At 38.8% G+C, this 17997-nt stretch overlaps 2 protein-coding genes across 2 annotated transcripts in view; both read right to left on the bottom strand.

Moving 5' to 3' along the window:
- LOC109956654 (B-cell linker protein) overlaps positions 1-4027 on the bottom strand; it is a 6559-nt gene extending 2532 nt beyond the window's left edge. The window contains exons 1-13 of the mRNA XM_020593949.1: positions 3874-4027; positions 3683-3750; positions 3549-3600; positions 3308-3433; positions 2500-2528; positions 1940-1973; positions 1699-1777; positions 1427-1457; positions 1170-1206; positions 975-1071; positions 791-828; positions 580-623; positions 426-494 (exon numbers count right to left, since the gene is read on the bottom strand). Of these exons, the coding sequence (XP_020449605.1) occupies positions 426-494; positions 580-623; positions 791-828; positions 975-1071; positions 1170-1206; positions 1427-1457; positions 1699-1777; positions 1940-1973; positions 2500-2528; positions 3308-3433; positions 3549-3600; positions 3683-3750; positions 3874-4027 (858 nt within the window). The remainder of the gene's footprint in view (positions 1-425; positions 495-579; positions 624-790; positions 829-974; positions 1072-1169; positions 1207-1426; positions 1458-1698; positions 1778-1939; positions 1974-2499; positions 2529-3307; positions 3434-3548; positions 3601-3682; positions 3751-3873) is intronic.
- Positions 4028-9909: 5882 nt separating this feature from the next.
- Positions 9910-17997, bottom strand: part of plat (plasminogen activator, tissue) — a 12607-nt gene continuing 4519 nt past the window's right edge. Inside the window, 15 exon segments of the mRNA XM_020593648.1 lie at positions 9910-11391; positions 11502-11650; positions 11844-11984; positions 12684-12820; positions 12916-12960; positions 12962-13109; positions 13230-13295; positions 13431-13516; positions 13608-13782; positions 13884-13975; positions 14317-14491; positions 15217-15327; positions 16152-16283; positions 16563-16605; positions 17211-17314. Coding sequence (XP_020449304.1) covers positions 11224-11391; positions 11502-11650; positions 11844-11984; positions 12684-12820; positions 12916-12960; positions 12962-13109; positions 13230-13295; positions 13431-13516; positions 13608-13782; positions 13884-13975; positions 14317-14491; positions 15217-15327; positions 16152-16283; positions 16563-16605; positions 17211-17273 — 1731 coding nt within the window. The 5' untranslated portion in view covers positions 17274-17314 and the 3' untranslated portion in view covers positions 9910-11223.

Raw genomic sequence — 17997 nt, 5'->3', positions numbered from 1 at the left:
CATTCTCTTATTATATTCTTATATATTTTTATTATATTGCTGCATTTGCTGCTTAAAGTGCCTTAGATTTTATTTATCTACTTTATATTTCATTTGCATTTTGTGGCATTCATGTGGACGGCAAAGGAAGAATTTCATTGTACAGGGAAACACGTTTCCTAACTGAGCATATGACAAATAAACACTGACTTTGAATGATGGGTAAAAAAGAAGAGGAGGGTGAAAATAAAGGTGAATGACAGTTTAACAATGGAGGGAATGTAAAAAGAGATCTTAAAAACCCTAAAGGTGCCTGTCTGTGCAGAATCCTCACCTTGAGCCCTTGGGTTTACTCAGAACTAAAAACTAATTGTGGTTCAAATACGCCCTGTCCATCATTAATTGTTCATTTTACCATGAAATGAAACATACAACTTTAGGTTTACCTTGTTGACCTTCAGTAGGCATTCTTCAGCTGTCTTCCTGTTGCAGTCTCCAGCAAACCAGTCCTTATCCTGGGTAGTTTCACATATTTATAAATAAATGTTCTTTATACCAGTGCTCACTAACTGATGCTTGATTTTCTGTGTGGAGCCATACCTCATTCCCAGATTGTTTGGTTGCCTTCATACCACCAGGGGAAGCTGAAAACAGACATGTCAGGTGTCAAGTACAAGTTTGGGAAATTAGAATTTGGCAGTTGTCAGATGGTTTGACTATAACTGATCTGATGTTTGGATTACAATAAAGGAGGGATCACAGTCATTCCTGGGGATTAAAAAAAATGTCTTTTTGAAAAACATGAGCTTACCCACAGGCTTAGTGTCTGCCACAGGGGATTTTGCAGGGCTGGGGTAAAGACAGGAATGTATCCACTGAATTGGATTTGAATGCATGCATGTACTTTCAGATGGGGTCAGTCATAAAAACACGCTAAAGATGAATGAAAATCATTTCAGTTTTATCACTTTTAATGTGCATTCTTTACCTCTTACCTGGGCTTAGCTTTGTGGTTTGTGGGCAGAGGAGGCTTAACACTGGGAGGTGGTGGTGGGCATTTGGTAGGAAAGGTGATATGTTGAAGTGAAGAAGCTATAGAAGCAAAAAAAATGTGTTCTTTAGCGTCATGGTCATTTATTTTGGATGTATTGTGTACTGATATTTGATCCTTTTTTTTAAGTGACATTTACCCGTTTTTAGCACATTCGAGAAAGGCAAAAACGAATTCTGAAAGGGAGAAAATAAATGTTACTGCTGTGTCAGCATTGATTTTGATTTCCTATGCTGGAAATGGAAAGAATGAAAACTTTAATTTCTAAGTCAGTGTCTAATTTAGGACAGAGCATGAGGAAACAATAAGACGATTAATTTCTAAGTCAGTGTCTAATTTAGAACAGAGCATGAGGAAACAATAAGACTGAGCACGGATATGACCAGGGATACTCACAGACTTAGCCCTGGGGACTGGAGGCTTCACCCTGCAGATACAGAGAATTTTAATTTCATTGCATGTTTAGTAACATGAGCTCACTGTATGATACCACTACTATATCTAGCACATTTACATTTTGATGCAAAAACAAAGTAGCATCATTGTCCGATAGGACACAGAGTATGAAGCTATGCAGACAGATTATATCACAGGCCGCTTCACATTGGTGCATATTGCCATGCTCTGGTTGCTGAAAGCTGCTTTGACTCAGGGTGAGGTGCACCTACATGGGTAAGGGAGCAGGAGCAAATGTTGTCTCGGGAGATGGAGGCATCCGCGTTGGCATAAATTGAGGAGGAGAGCAAGCTGAGGAGCAGCAAGAAAGGAAATCATACATTTTAGCTCCCTTTTGATCATCTGGTAACAATCAGATTGTCTTTCACTTAACAATTTAAAGTAGTTCAACTATTGTGTTGGATGATTAAGCAATTTAATTTCCCTTAACATCCTAGAGCAAGTTCGACCTACCTGCTGATGGCTCTAAATACACGTTGTCATTATCCTGAAAAACACAATGGCATTACTGTGATTATACTGTATGTTAATATGCATAGGAGCATATTATCAATACAGAAATGTCAAAAGTTGAGTAAACACTGCTAGTAAACAGACTCCCTCCTCAGGGTCTGGGAGCTGTTCAGGAAGGGACCATGCAGTGGGTCAGCTCTCTCCTTCTGTTTGTGGATGACTCAGAGCTGCACAGTACCCATAACTATAATGCGATAGGGACAGTGGTTCAAGACAGATACACTGCCAGTACCCTGCTGGCCTTTATTAGTCATTTGTTTATATGCTTTTTTCTCCCCCACACCTACTCATAGCTTGCTGCCTAAAAAATGCCTTCATAGGCAGTTTTATCTGAATGCCAATGCTTACCAAGTTATGTAGCCACCTTCCCTGATTATCTAATCCTACAAATAGCCACTAATTACAGCATCAACTGCTTTGGTATAATAAACTTTTCCACACAAGACTCAAGTCCCTTAACTCATCACACAAAAGAAAACAATGAAGTGAGTTAAACTCACCTGTTCTTGATTTGGATCCAGATACACATCTGTTATACAGAGAAAAATACTAGCAGTGATCTATGTTTTTTATCATACAGTGTTGTGGTGATGGGGAAAGACCCCAAAGATTGTTTGTACATAACCAGAATATGAGATAGTTAACAGTACTTTTGTTCTGTCTGTGCACTTTTCTAATATTTTCTTTGTGATTGGTAGATTATTAGAAGATTATAGGTGCTCAAGAATTGTGTAATACAGAGATGTATTAATCTGAATGCATGACCATTGTAGCACATGTATTCAAGCAGAACCTCGTTGGCCTGACATTCTGGAGAAGTCAGAAGATGTGGGAATAATTGTTAAGGTGAGACTAGTGGCAACATTGCTAGCACCACGTGATGATTGGCACATCAGATTCTTTACAATCAGTTTGCTAATGAATTTGAGTTTCAGAGAACCTTAAGGTGCAGCTCAGTGACTCTACAGCAGGTGGCACTGTTTTTGCCTGGGTCATGGTGGCAATCTGATGCCTGACTTACACTGACTAGTTTTGCTTGCATTTATTTATTCCAAACAAATTGCTGTTGCTGTTGGAAACAAAATATTTATCCTGGGAAGGGTCTATGAAACTGCAGGTGTGCAGGAATAGTAAATGAGAAAACTTTACGACCTAGTCTGCCAAATGACAATTTCTATAAATAGCAGGTGACTAATAAATCAAATATTACCTTAATAAGTATTTACCTTTCTGCCAGTCAGTCATTTACAAGCTGGTGAACTAATACTATGAAAGGCTTATTTGTGTTGGTAGAAGTGATTTCTCCACCTTCTTCAGTGCTGGATGCAGCGACTGGAGGAGCAGCAGACCTGACGAATAATGCAGACATCACCTTCTTTCTTCCAGGCTTCTCATTTCGGTTTATCGCCGGTGCTGGGAGAGAGAATAGTGTAGCTGTGCCGCATTGAAAGAAAGGGTTAAAGATATGACAAGAAGGGGTTTGTATAATAAATGAACCAAATCAGCACATGCACCATTTATATAGTTTATGCAAATGATACAGACTCACATTTCTTGGCATTGGGTTCGCAGTTTTGAACGCCAGCATGTTGTTGAGGTTTCTGGATAACAGGTTGTTTGATTAAAAGAAGTAACATCTTATACTGTTTAAAATGTTTTAACAGCTGCAGAGACATATGTTACCAAGGGATTTCCCAGCCTGGGTGGTGGCGCAGCCTGTCTCTGTAGAACAGGAAGACTGGATGTCATCCCTGGAAAAAAGTAGCACTAATTAAAGTATTAGATTAGCTTTATATTGCCTTATATATCAGTGCTGAACTATTATACTTTAACACCATGTGCAGTAATGGCTTGGTGCAGTGCTGTCACTGTACCCAAATAAATGTTCTCCTCCACTTCGCTTTGTGTGATTTTCACAGGAGGACAGTCACAGGGAGGTGGTTCATACATGTCGTCATCGTCATCATCGTCATCATCATCATCATCATCATCATCCTGCTGCAAGAATATATTTGTTATGGCTGGCATTAGGGGGACCTAAATGTAGACTCAGACCAGAGCTTGGCAACAAAACCAAGTTTAATGAAAATAGACAAAAGGCTAGAGAACACAAAACCTAAAGTTTGACAACCATCCATATGGACACAATAAGCTACACAGTCAGGGATTGACCTTATGAAACTGAGAAGTTAAGTAACAGAACTACTGTAACAAAGGATAAGAACAAGGAAAGTCACAGACCAAAAACAAGAGGGAACAAAACCTGAGTCCATATAGACAAAGCCCAAAACCAAGGACAAGACATGAAGGGTGAATAACCGGTCAGAGAAGCACAAGCAAAACACTGAGAAGAGTACAGGATGAACCAACAAACCCAACTGAGGGAATTAGGGTGATTAGAAGGGCTGAACCAGGGAAGCAAAAAAGTAACAAGTGAAAACAATGAGGGCAATCAATGACAGTGCAATGCTGGGGCAGACAGGAAATGACCACAAAATAAAAGCATAACACAGAACACAGGAAGCTGACACAAAACCATAACATTATTATTACACAACTGGTTTAAAGGCCCATGTATATGACTTTTTAACTAAATTTATTCTAATATGTTAGTACTGGTCGTTTCAGTCAAATGAGACCATGGCTAATAGGGCTCAAAGCTTTATCTCAGCGTTGTACAGTACATGTGCTGAGCAGTGTACAACTCAAAAAGAATCAATTGACCATGTGATATTTTGGTTATCTCTGTAGTTATTTTGTGTAGCTTTGGAGTATTTTCAGTCTCTTTTGTAGGTGTTTGAATGATCTTCCAACAAGATATATTAACATAGGTCCCTGGACCCCTTGGGCCCCTGGGTAAGCCTGTTCATTAATCTTTCCCTGATGATGAATATGGTAACAATATCATAGGAATAACATACAGATGTTTTAAAATACCACATGGAGTACCTTTAATAATATGTGGATAAAACCTATAAAAACACAAATGCTCTTACAAACTCATCCTGTGGCCAACCAAAGTCTGCATTGTTATCTGAAACAAAAAGTTAAATTTAGGAAGGATGGCGGAATAAGAGTCTGGAAAGAAGCAAAGACATGAATAATCAAAACATTTCTCTCATCATTCAATAATGAATGAATTCAAGGTGAGGTTAACTCTTACCTGGCCTTCTGGGTGGAGCTGGAGGTCCACTGTGTCTGACGGGGAGATGAGCAGTGAGAGGCTGCAGTACCACTCATTGTATTTTATGTGTAATACAGTAACATTGAAACCAGGAAGGCTTTACTACTGGTTTTACAATACTTACGGGTTTTTCATTTGTCCAAAAAAGCTCTGAAACAGAGAAAGCTCAGATTAGTATTCAGAGATTTAGCACCAACAAGACACCCATGCATGCCTGGTAATCATTTACTTTTAGTTATCTATCAGCGTCATGGTCAAGCCTGAGTCAGTGGATGCTTTTTGGTGAATGTCACACACTGACAGTGAAGCTGTATTTGGCATATGAGGGAGTTTACTACAATAAAAAGAACTCCTAAGTATTACTGTAGGTAAAATTTAATTTTATCATACTATGTAACATTTTAAGCAACATTCAAACATTTGATTAATAGTTTATACCACACCTTATCACATATTGTAGTAGTAGATGGAAACTAAGCACTTGTACTTTATTTTACTGTGCTACTGTAATCTTCTGCTCTTCTAGAGTTCAAATGGAAATATTGTGCTTTTTACTCCACTACCTTTATTTAATAACCATATTAGTGATTAGTGACTTTGTAGATTCAGATGAACACATGTGACATCTAATCAAAACTATATTAAACTGTTTTATTGAGCTAAGACTTTATTGACCTCGGGGATAAATTCATAAGCTTGCCCAGCTAATGTACACATGAGTGCATATTAATTAATGACATCTTATGACATTACATAGATAATTCTGAGATACTAATACTTCTGTAAATATACTTCAGTAATAATCTGAATGCATGACCATTGTAACACAGTAATTCTATACTTTGTTATTACTACATTTACTTCAGTAAAATGGCTGAGTACTTTTGCCACCACTGGTTATTTATTTATAATGTGTTTCATTATTTTCACTGTAACTTATTTTGTCCTCGTGAATTTAGTCTCTAAGAATTTTTGCTGCAGTTACTTCAAAATCGATGCCATTTTGAAGCAGAAATTCATTAATATTATCATTTAAATCAAAGAAAAGTTTGACTGCAGAGATGTGAGGTTGAAATAAGCATGCACACATCAAGTGAAATCAGGAAGTGGAATGACAGTATCTTTTTTCCCGTAGTGCCAGGTGGCCATAGAGGAAGTTTTGATGTAAAGTAAATGATTATAGATGGACAGAAAGAGTGATTATCTGTTTTTCCATCGTGCGAGATGGCCGTAGAGGAAGTTCTGATGTAAAGTAAATGATTATAGATGGACAGAAAGAGTGAGAGGGAGGGACTACAGGTTTCGGTATCGGAAAACAGTTAATTTTCTGTTGATGCATGAGGATCAGGTGAAAGGTGAAAAAACAGAAGTGCATTATTGTTCTCTTTGTCATCTGATCTTGACTCACACAGAAAAATATTTGCATTTTAAGAGTTGTTACAGTTACAGTGCTGTTCTTTGTGTCAACCACAGTGACAGTGCTGAACGCTGCTCCTACTTCTCTCTATTGTCTCAGTGAAAAGTGTTGTCATGACTCAGAAAGTGAACAGCAGGAAAAAGGAAAGTGTAGCCATGAAGTGAAATCTGATGAGTATCAGTCAAATGTTTGATAATAATGTTTGTGTCTTAGCACACATGTATGCCATGACTGTATCAAATGCTAATACACTACTTTTTCATTTTTGGTTAAGAGTTGACCACAGCTGGCCAAACAGATTGTGTCCACACTGTCTGCTCTACCTTTCCTACACTAGTTTGAGTGTATTTACACACCACAGCCTCTATTTTTTAATGTCTGCTCTCAACTTATGAACATACAAGGAACTCCTCCAACCTCAAACCATTTATCTGCATGAACTGTTGGTACTAGATGAATTGAAATTTAACTTAGACCTGCAAAATGGATCTTCACAGACTGTATAGTTTTGTGTTACCAAACCCCACCTGAGAAATCAGTTTTACTCATCAATACACACTTTTTACACAACAGTATCTGTGATATAGATTTCATGTTACCAAATAGAGTAAATAATGAAAACTACATGAGCAAAAATGTCATGTTTGGACATAATTTCACTGTGAAATAAATTATAAATTTTTCCGTGATGGTTACAAATGTCTCTGCAATGTACAACAAAATTAAAACTATACAAAAAGATCATCATTACAAGTTAAAATAAACCAGCTCCTCTCTGAATCAAACACAGACAGTCTTTTTTGTTATACATTAACTTGTCTGTGCCTGAATTCCAGCACTATCTCTGAGTGAACAACATCACCTTTCATACCACCACATGGTAATGTTTACTGCAAAGACGTCTGATATGTATTATGTGAAAGTGATAGCAGCAAGAAAAGTGTCTAAGTTTTGAATAGAAGTACAGTGAAAATCCCACAAGTAGAAGCTAAATATGAAGGCTGGCAGGATACATACGAGTGCTGTTTGTAGTAGTGATGCTACCAGAAATACTGTATGTATATCAATCTAACTTTTTTTTATATGCTATTGTTTTTTAGAGTTTTAAATCTATATGAATTTGATATCTACAAAATGTTTAAGCCCTAACATTTGATCAAAAAACAGATAATATTTCATATAAATCTCACAGAAAACTTCAAAATGAATAATGCATGCATCAAAAATAGCACCTATATTATTTGTGGTTCACTTTTGTAATCAAATTCTAATAAATAACACAGCAACATGTTTCAAATCTAATAATAAACTCAAGTCAGTTATTCAGCTAAGAAACTAACTTTACGGTAGACTGTTTTGACAAAGTTTAACAAACGTGTTTCATCTTTCAGAGAACTTTCTTCATTGGTAAAGCTCATTAATTATATTAGGTCTGGTATTTACTTTCAGGTTATCTGCAAGCATTAGATGTCTGGGTTGTTTTTAATGATTCCTTTGCACCCACACACACACACAACTTTAACAGTGCAGCTGCCATCATATCTTTCATGAATTCAGAACTCCAAAAGAAAAATTCCTGAACTTAAAGTAGCGATTTAAAAGGAGCACCCAGTTGTTACGGCACTAAAACTGCCATCAACAGCACTTGTTTACTTCCTTCTCATTCCGCCCAGGTTTATCAGACTGTAAATATGAACATTAATAAGGCAAAAATAAAATGACAAAATAATACTGTACCATTATTTTCATTGGGGGTTGAGTCCCACAGCTCAAGTCATGAGGAAATATCCTTGTTTCAGGTTTTGAATGCAGACAATTTTAAAAACTGAAAGTGAGTGATGCAGACAGAATGTGCAGAGCAGCTCTAACTGATCTCATTTGCATTTCCTACCTGTGTCAGACAGACAGACTCGCCTGCTCCTCGACTGTCTGCTTTTAAATGAGCTGCACTCAAACATGGCTCCAAATTTCTCAGCTGTTGCCTGTTAATTGTCATATAACCACCTGAATTGGATATAATTTGCTGCAACTGATAAAAAGTGTTTCATCTGCCACCACACACCAGTGGCGCTATCAGTAAGTAGTCTTTAAGATAGGACAACATTGAAACAAGGTATAAAAAATATAGTACAGTAAGAAGTGCTTTGAAGATTAGATGACTCCTTTATAAGGCAAGGCAGCTTTATTTATATAGCTCATTTTAAACACAGCGGTATGGCAGAGGATTAGGGCCACTGCATAAAACGTTTTTGAATTCTGACTTTAATCTCAGAAGTATGGGTACCTGTAGGGATCCAAGTTCAGTGAGTGCCTTTGAGTCATGCTGGAGAGGAGCTACATGCTGCCCAGAAAATGTCGAATTTAAGTGAATTTTTGCGTGGTCGAGGAGTCCCAGAAGAAGCAATTTCATTAATGGAAGAGGAAAAGGTGAGTAAAAAGACTCATGTGTTACTTTACTGTCTGCCGTTTGTGAATCTGCCCCTGGTACTCCGCCACACACCCACACCCAGTGTGTGACACTTTACCCCAATTTGAGAATAAATAGCTGAGAATAAAGTCAGAATTTAAAAAAAAAATTATGCAGTGGCCCTAATACTCTTCCGTAGATGAATGAAGTCTATTTTATGAAAATTAAAAATAAATATTAAAGGTCACAACATCTTTCTTCTTGTTTATAATTGTTGCATTCATTTTAATAAGAAATGCAGAAAATACTCCATTAATGTTCATGTGAGATATAGGTAAAGGTTGAAACAAAAAGGTTATAATGATTTTAAAAAGCAACATTAACTCAAATAATACCAAGAAAGAATCTTCAGCTCAGAGTTTCATCAGGAAGTTTCATGGAATGCATTGCCCCTTTATATTAGACAGGCCCCCTCGTTGTCCACTTTTAAAACCTATTTGACGACTCATCTGTACCGTCTGGCGTTCAAACCAGTATGATCCTGTGTCTTGTTGAGCTTGTGATTTATGATGGGGCGTTGTTTTAAATATGATGTTTTTGTTTTGCTGTTTGTTTATGTTGTTTTTTAAGGGGTCTTGTGGATATTGTGTTAAGCACTTTGGTCAGCTTCGGCTGTGTTAAATGTGCTATATAAATAAAGTTGATGATGATGATGATGATCAGTCATGATCCAGGAATAGGGGTGATGAAACTTAATTTCATTTAGCATCTAATAAACTAATAGTCTTTTTGCAATACCTCAGTCATCCCTAAGATCATGGTGGAACTAATGATGACAATAACATACCACAACAAGGTCAAAAGGTATGAACATAAAAAGATTTATTTCAAATAATTCTGACAAAGGAGTATGTGGCCAAATTGGGTATAATGACACTGACAATAAATTATTAAGCTAGTGTACACACATAACATATTAAAGTTTCACCAAATAATATAAAATACACATAAATATTAACTTAGTACAAAACATCTAAACCCAGTTTCTCTTGAGAGCTTTTCACAGAAGTGAAGTGAGTTAGTCAAGCTGCGCGGTTAATAAGCAAGTTAAATGTACCACCAACCCCCCCACACACACACACACACACCCACACACACACACACACACACACACACACTCATTTACAATATAAAAACCGACAGTACAGTGTAAATGTTATGTACATGCTGGGTTCAACCCTAGTGTCTGAGGGAGAAGTCCTCTGGAAATCTGGCACAAAAATAGTGAGAACAAGTGAGATTTTGTGCTTTCTCTATAACAGTGATTAAGGAACAAGTCATGGGTTTTTTTTAATGGAGCCTTCCTACTTCCACCTGTCCAAATTCACTCCCATCTGCAAGGCGGCAGGAAGCAGTAGAACAGCAAACTGCAAAAACAAGTAGAATCTGAACCAGCAGATACAGTCGGTTTGTAGTGTGATTGAAAGCCTCAAACTTCTCAAGCCCCAAAGTAAGCAAATGCTGAGCATTTTGCATTAAAATGACTTAAGCCAACAGAACATCATATCTAGAAGATAGGTTTGTAACACAATCTTTGCAAAATATATTTAAAAATGTCATTTGGAGTAGCAAAACTGTCTCTGTGGCTAACTGTCATGTGCAAAGTAAATGATGCATGACTGCTCTTTTGGATTAATGGTGCTACTGATCTATAAAGTCTGCCTCTGTGACTTCTTCCTATAAACCAGCATAAAGCCAGCCAGAGAGACAAAGCAATATACTCATATTTTATATTTTATATTTCTCTGTTAGTTCACTGCATGAGCCTCCAGTCTGGTGGAAACAGTGCTGAGCAAACACATGAAAACTTATGTGCACGAAAAGACAAAAATATTATCGAGCTCTACCTGGCCCGGAAGGAGGAAAAAGAGTTTGCACTGTGTTTCTGTCTATGTACTGTCACATGTGACACAGTAAGGAACAGAAAACTTGAGAACACTGAGGATGAAAAGTCCTTCTTGTACATCTCTGTATGACTGATCCTCCATCAGTTTAGATCAACACATAAAAAAAGCTGTGAATAGAATCTAAGCCCTGTTGATCTCTGTGTCTTCTTGTAGCATACTCTCATTGATAAACAACCGTTTCAAATACTTTACCCACTGTGTTTATGGGTATAGTCATCAAGCAACATTGTCTTCGCATTGTCTCTTGCTTTAGACTGGGTTTGCCTTCATTTTTCCATTGATCCAGTCAATGTAATTGGTGACACGAGTGTAGACCCCAGGCTTATCCCTCTGCCCGCACCCATCGCCCCAGCTAATCACACCCATTAGAGTCATGCTGTCTTTGTTTCGACAGACGAGTGGGCCACCAGAATCTCCCTATGGGTGAAATTCAAGAAGTAAAATACAGAGAAAGAAAGGCAAGTTTAGATCAAGTAATTTTTTCAGCACTGATTTAATAATTAGGTGTTATAATCAGGCATTCTCACCTTGCAGGCATCATCCAGGCCGCGGGTGTCACCTGCACACAGCATGTTGGAGGTAACTGGGTGCCCAGACAGCACATCTGAGACGCAGCGCTCATTGGGCCAAAGGCGAACGTAACCTCTCTTAATACGCTCAGAGTACTCTGCAGAAACTGTGCAGAGATTGTTTATATTAGTACTTTAGACTGCTGAAGTACTCATGTGAAAAGTCTTCAACTTCACTTAACCAAAAATAAATGCAAATACTGCCCCTGCTGGTAAGTAAAGTGTTACAAACGTGAGTGTCAGATACTTTTGCAATGCAAAATTTGAGGCTGCCATGAACTAGGAGTGATGTTTGCTTACATTCTTTGTCTCTTCCATAGCCTGAGATTTCACACTCAGTCCAGCTGGGCAGCACCAGCCCAGGTTCAGGCAGACACACTGGAAGAACCTCTGGAGAGTTTATAGCACAGATGCCAATGTCTGTCTGTAGCTTCAGGAGAGCTGCAAGTGGAAAGTGATCAGAGTTAAGTCAGAGCAATGCACTGAGAAAATGTGCCATGAAAACTCAAGGATAATTTAAAGGTTTAACAAGAGCTTGCTGCCCAGCTATGGTTCAGTATAAGCAATGCTGGGGGAAAATTGTCTCAATCGATTTTCATGATTCAGCCAAAAGTCTGTTTCAAAATGCTATGTTTCTTGGTTTATGAAGCTCTGACATTTTGATGATACAAAGTTTTCAGTAACAACAGTGATTTATGTACAGACGGGCGACAAATTAAAGGAAAACTGAGTAATGAGTAGTCTCTTCCAGAATTTCAGTGCCCCCCTCCACAGGTCACGAGGGGGCACTGAATGGTTTGATGACTATAATAATGATGTGAGTCATATGCTGTGGCCTTCACAGTCACCAGATCTCCACCCAGTTGGACACCAATGGGAGATTTTGGTGTGACGTGTTAGACATCGCCTCCACCACCGTGATCAAAACTCTAAATGAGGGAATATCTTATTGGAAGGCTGCTGTTTATCCCTCCAGTAGAGCCCAGAGACTTGTAAAATCAGCACCAAGGTGCTCTGAAGCTGTTTTGGTGGCACGATGTGACCTAACACCTTATTAAGACACCTTTCATTTGCCATCTGTCTGTATATAGAAAAGAAAGACAAATTATATGATTATTGCCTCTTGAAGTGATCACTCACCAATGTCATTGTCAAATGATTCATTGTCAAATTCCTCGTGGATCCAGTACTTCTCAACCCTAAAAATCTGCTCACTATTGGAATTCTGTTTCCGAAATGTTCTTCCCAATATCACTTCCAGTTTTCCTGCTGTATCACTGTAAAAGATAAGGAATGTGTTTGTATGTTGCACGATAATCATGTTAAATTATGAGGGATTTGTGCAAGTGTGAAGGATGTGAATCATTCCTACGTCTTTTCGAAGCAGTGTGCAGCAGACAGGACCCAGCAGGTTTTTTCCGCATGGGTAAAAGTGTTGCTTGGCACTGACCTGGTAAACATTAATGGCGGCCTGCCATGGCTGCTCTGTGATATCACTCTCCCTGCCTCCATATATGCGGAATGCCGGGCGATTCAGGGAGTTATCTAAACGCTGGCCACATGTCGCTACAAAGAGGACAAGTTGCAGGATGAAGGAATTAATAACTACAATTACTACAGTGCAGACCTAACATATCAGAGGAAATGAACTCCGTGTAATTTTCACTGGATGTGAAGGTGTACTACCTCTGTTATTGTTGTTAGCGGTGGGGGCACGAGGACCGAGAGTGGTGATGATAGATGGACGTCTCGCTAGAAAAGAAGCACAGAAAATTTTTGGTTCCTGCACTCCTAACTGGTAGCTGACTTCTAGCATTACTCTAGATCATCTTACTTCAGTGCTTTAATATTACGGCAAAATGAAACCATGAATATAATTGAACTCACAGCATTTAGGTATGTTACACAGCTCCCAGGTCAGCTGCATGTTCTTGTAGGTGTGACACCATGGGCCTGCATCCTCATCTGGGTTCCTGTTGGGTAAAGGATTGGGAAATGCAATAAAAACACAAGTTATCCTGATCTTTCTACATACAAGGAGACCCTGTCATGTGGCGTCTCTACCTGCAGAAGCTGTGGCTGCCCAGCCCCAATTCCAGTGCATCAGATTTCCAAGCATTGTTGAACTTGTGCTTGATAGCAGGAGAGTCCCACGGGAGACAGCGAGAGCCACTCTTAGTGACAGATGTTGTGCCTCTGTATGACCGCCCAGAGCCCAGAACACATTGTTGGTACTTGTCTGCACCAAAACACACACAGAGAAACCAAGCATTTAACCAATTAGGTCTTTAATTTTTAGTAATTGAACTTTCTATATATTAGGTTTTTGTGAAACTGTACCTTCTGGACATTTGGGTATGGAACAAAAATCCCATACAATCTGAATGCCTTTATAGATGAAACACCAAGGAATGCTGTCATTGTCAGGGTTCCTGACAGGAAAAGGAAGGACAGTGAGTATGTACAGTACAGTATGTTCATGGGTCACATAGTGTACATGAAAAAAAAAGTTGCAAACCAAACCCTATTCTATTCTTTACCAGCTTATTCATGGTGTTTGAGCCTTTTTTCTTCATCTGTCCTCTAGACTTGACCTTTAGCTGTTACCTGATGTCTGTCTGCCTTTTTGACCCTGTATATTTTGCTTTTAACCTACCTGTCTTGTCCAGTATGTTATGGATGATCAGAACCAGTCTGTGATTTAGGACACCATGAATATTTACAGGTCATTCCTACAGATGCTCCTGCACTAAACAAATTATACCAACTGTACCTGCAAAAGTTGTGATTGCCCAGTCCAAGGCTGCTGGCATCCGCTTTTCTAGCTGTGAACTTCCGTCCTCTCAGATTTGTAGAGTTCCAGTTGATACACTCAGCTCCTGAATGGCTGGTACTCCATGTGCCACGGTACCCTTCACCCTGCCCCACAATACACTTCTCACTGGTGTCTGATTGAGAAAAACAGTGAAACTCATCATAGTGTCACCTATTTATATATGAGATATCACTCTAATAACTGACCTAATTCATTTATTGTGATACAATAAATCATGACCTGGAAATACTTAATCCTAATGGCATTTATATAGGAGCTTTCAAATTAGTGGTTTAAAACAGTGACCAAACATAAACTATGATGACTGCAATTATTGAGTCTGGCCATCATAACTCATTACCTTATCACTGAAATCACCTGGCTGTGACCGCTGGGATTTGTCCCTAAAGCCTTCTACAAATCACCCACAGAAACAAAAATATTTTCCTGATCTTTTCTCCTTACACCCCTGTATGAGTCACCCAGACTGTGACCTTAATGAAAGTGAATAACAAGGGGCAGAGCATGTTAAATTAGTGTTGTGTCACTGGCCACAATGTTATGGACATGGGTGAGTTGACTGTTGCTTTAAACTTAAACATATGGTAACACTAGACAGAGGAATAGCCAGGCTGTAGTTGTTGCAGCTTCTCTATTGTGAAACTTTGCTGATTGTCTCTGTTTTGTATAGTTCTTAACTGAATAAGTGGATTTTGGACTGTTGGAAAATGATAATGTTCAGATTTCACAATTTTCTCATCTTTTGTAGAAAATGTTTCATTGATGAATCTAAAAAAACTGGCAGGTAATGATAAAGAAAACAAGATAAGCTTAGATTACAGTTTGTTGTGTACTTACTGATCTCACACTGGGTCCCACTGAAGCCTGCAGGACACTGGCAGATGTACTCTGAACTGTACACAGCCTCTTTACAGGTTCCTCCATTATAGCAGCGAGACATGAAGCAGTCTGGAAGAATCAGACAGAACCTGTTGGTCAGTGACATGTCATCTAGTTCTTCGCACAAAAACAGTTTGAATAATCGGAATATATTTGATTGTCTATGACCACTTGCAAGAATTACATTTGTGGGTTTGGAATGTAACATCTGACCTAGAAACAAAACCCGTGTGCATGGTTTTTCCTGACTACCCTCTTATATACTAGCTTACTTATATGCTTCATAGGTTTACTTTTAAAAACTCACATCTTGCCAGGGATTTCTTTCTAGAGCAGAACAGGTTATATGCCATCACCATTTTGGTTTGTCATTTATTTTTTTCTACATTTCCTAAAGGCTGGTGTTTGGAACAACAGCACACCACTCATTCGCATGAGCTCATAGATGGTGCAGGCTGGCAGACTAAAAATGTGCTCATAATCTGTCTGAGGGCAGTGAAATCACGCTCCACAGAATTCGTCAATGGGGGTGAACGTGCGCACGAGGGCTGGTCTGGCAAGAGTATTTCAGACTAAACTACACCCACTCAAAAACACAGCTCTTCATTTGAATGCACTGAAGCGGCTGAGATTTGGACACATGAGTGAGGAAAGCCAAAAAATAATAATAATAATAATTATCTGAGGTTTTAACACTAACTTTGAGGTAAAGTGAAGTTGTAATGAAAGCCAGAGGGGTCAGTAAGGGCAAGCGAGACTGGCAGACAATATACAGAAGATTATATTGTGGTCATTGCAAACAAAATTCAAATTATAAAGCGATGACAATGTAAGACAAGTAAGCCAGCCTGTCCACATGTGTTTGTGTGTCTATGCATCCATGTCACACTCACTAGTGACGGGCACACTATGACAAAGCTCTTGTCCTCTTGCACAACGGCAGTACTCCACACGCCTTCCCCTCCATCGCAGCCAAGTGGCTCCTTGACTACGCACTGCTCGTGTCTCACTATCCACACAATGTGCTGAGAAAACACACACGCAAACAAATTCTAAGTATACAGCCAGTCAAATAGTAAGACACAGAAAACCTAGTCACTGTCACATGCAACAGCAGTTACAAACACGAGGAGAGAAACACATGACACAGAGAATTTAAAGAATCTTAGGTTGATGGAGATGGTGATGGTGTTATTAGAGAAGAAAACATGTGGTGAGCTCACAGAAGGTGTCAAAGGAAGGTGAAGACTTCTGGACATGAATACTCAAACGTGGCCGTCTAGCTGGCTGCCTGTCAGGCTCACCTCTATAAAAACGAGTTCCTCTCTTAGTGCGGAACAGCTCCACCTGCAATAGAAAAGCTATGTTAAACACAGAGGAGCCATGCACAGGAACCGGTTCCAGCCCAGACAGCCAGTGGTTTTATTTAATTTCTTTAGGGTACTGTGAAAATAAACTTGCAGAGCTTTCAAATATGCTTCACATGCGGTCAGAAATCTTTTCCAATCAACATTTAACTGACTTTACATTTTAGACAAACATTACTTGTTGGTACATAGAGTACAGTGGTGTTCCAAAAGACATGAGAGAATGACAGAAGGACAATGAGTGTATGAGCTATACTGCTTCAAAATCAAAGCTTTAAAGGAAAAAGTGAATGAATATTTATTTTGCTAAAACATTATTGAATGTAGCTGTTCAGCCACTGACTCTTAAATCTCAGATGTTGATGTTTCAAGCAAGCACTTGAGGGCACAACCACAGAGGCATTTTCAAACAAGTCAATGTGCAAACTTGTGTTGCCACACAACAAAAACACACATGCAAAAATATTAAACTGGCTAAGTGTTTGCACAGAAGAATTATAAATCACAACAAATGAACTGTATTAAGATACAGTGTGCATGCATAAGCACTTGATGGTCCTCGTGTGACAATGATGTAGTACGTACATTGTCCACTAGGCAGCAGCAGAGAGCAGAAAGGAGAATTAAAGGTCCAAGTGATCTGGTCATGACTACTCAAGTGGTCTTCAGCTGAAGTGGTCTTCAGTTTGCTGGAAATAGAATATAATTACATATGAGAAACAGCTGAGGGAAGATTTACAAGCTATTTTACTTTAGATGGACTCAGTTTAGCACTGATACCTTCAGAAGCTGTGGTGGAAACAAGAAAGACAAAGGCCAGAATCATAACAATCATAAATACATAAGCACATCTTTCTTGTGTATTTCTTTTGGAAAATATGTTCATTGCATCCAATGCACACACACGCAAAACAAAAAAGATTTGCAACAGTATACAGTGAGGTGAGTGACTGAAACATCCAAGGAGGGATGTCATTGTGTCTGTCTTTGTAAATCTTTTGTTATGAGTCTGTCATCAATACTGTACCAACAATAGTAGGAAAATGACCAAGACTGGTCACCTTCTCTCAGCTGTACTGTTTCCCTGTCCACCTTCCTTCCCTCATCCCTTCCCCTCCCTGTGTAAACTTCCTTTCCTTTGGGGTGAAATAGGAAAGGGTGTGATCTGTGGGAAACTGGAGGTCATTTCTAGGTTCCTGAAGTTAAGTTAACTTGACTGTACTGCTCAGACAGGAAGTTTTAATAGCCTGAGCAGTACAGTCTGATAGGAGACAAGTTGTGCTGTCGTTAAACCGCGGTATGTTTTTATGGGTTTTTTTTTGTCACATTCCTCCTATGATCCCATTTCTTCACTTTATTTACATTCAGATAA

Source organism: Monopterus albus, unplaced genomic scaffold, assembly GCF_001952655.1.
Source record: "Monopterus albus unplaced genomic scaffold, M_albus_1.0 scaffold20.1, whole genome shotgun sequence".
In the NCBI taxonomy this organism is placed as follows: domain Eukaryota; kingdom Metazoa; phylum Chordata; class Actinopteri; order Synbranchiformes; family Synbranchidae; genus Monopterus; species Monopterus albus.
Note: the sequence above shows the minus strand (reverse complement) of the source record. Positions and strands in the feature narration are given on the sequence as shown.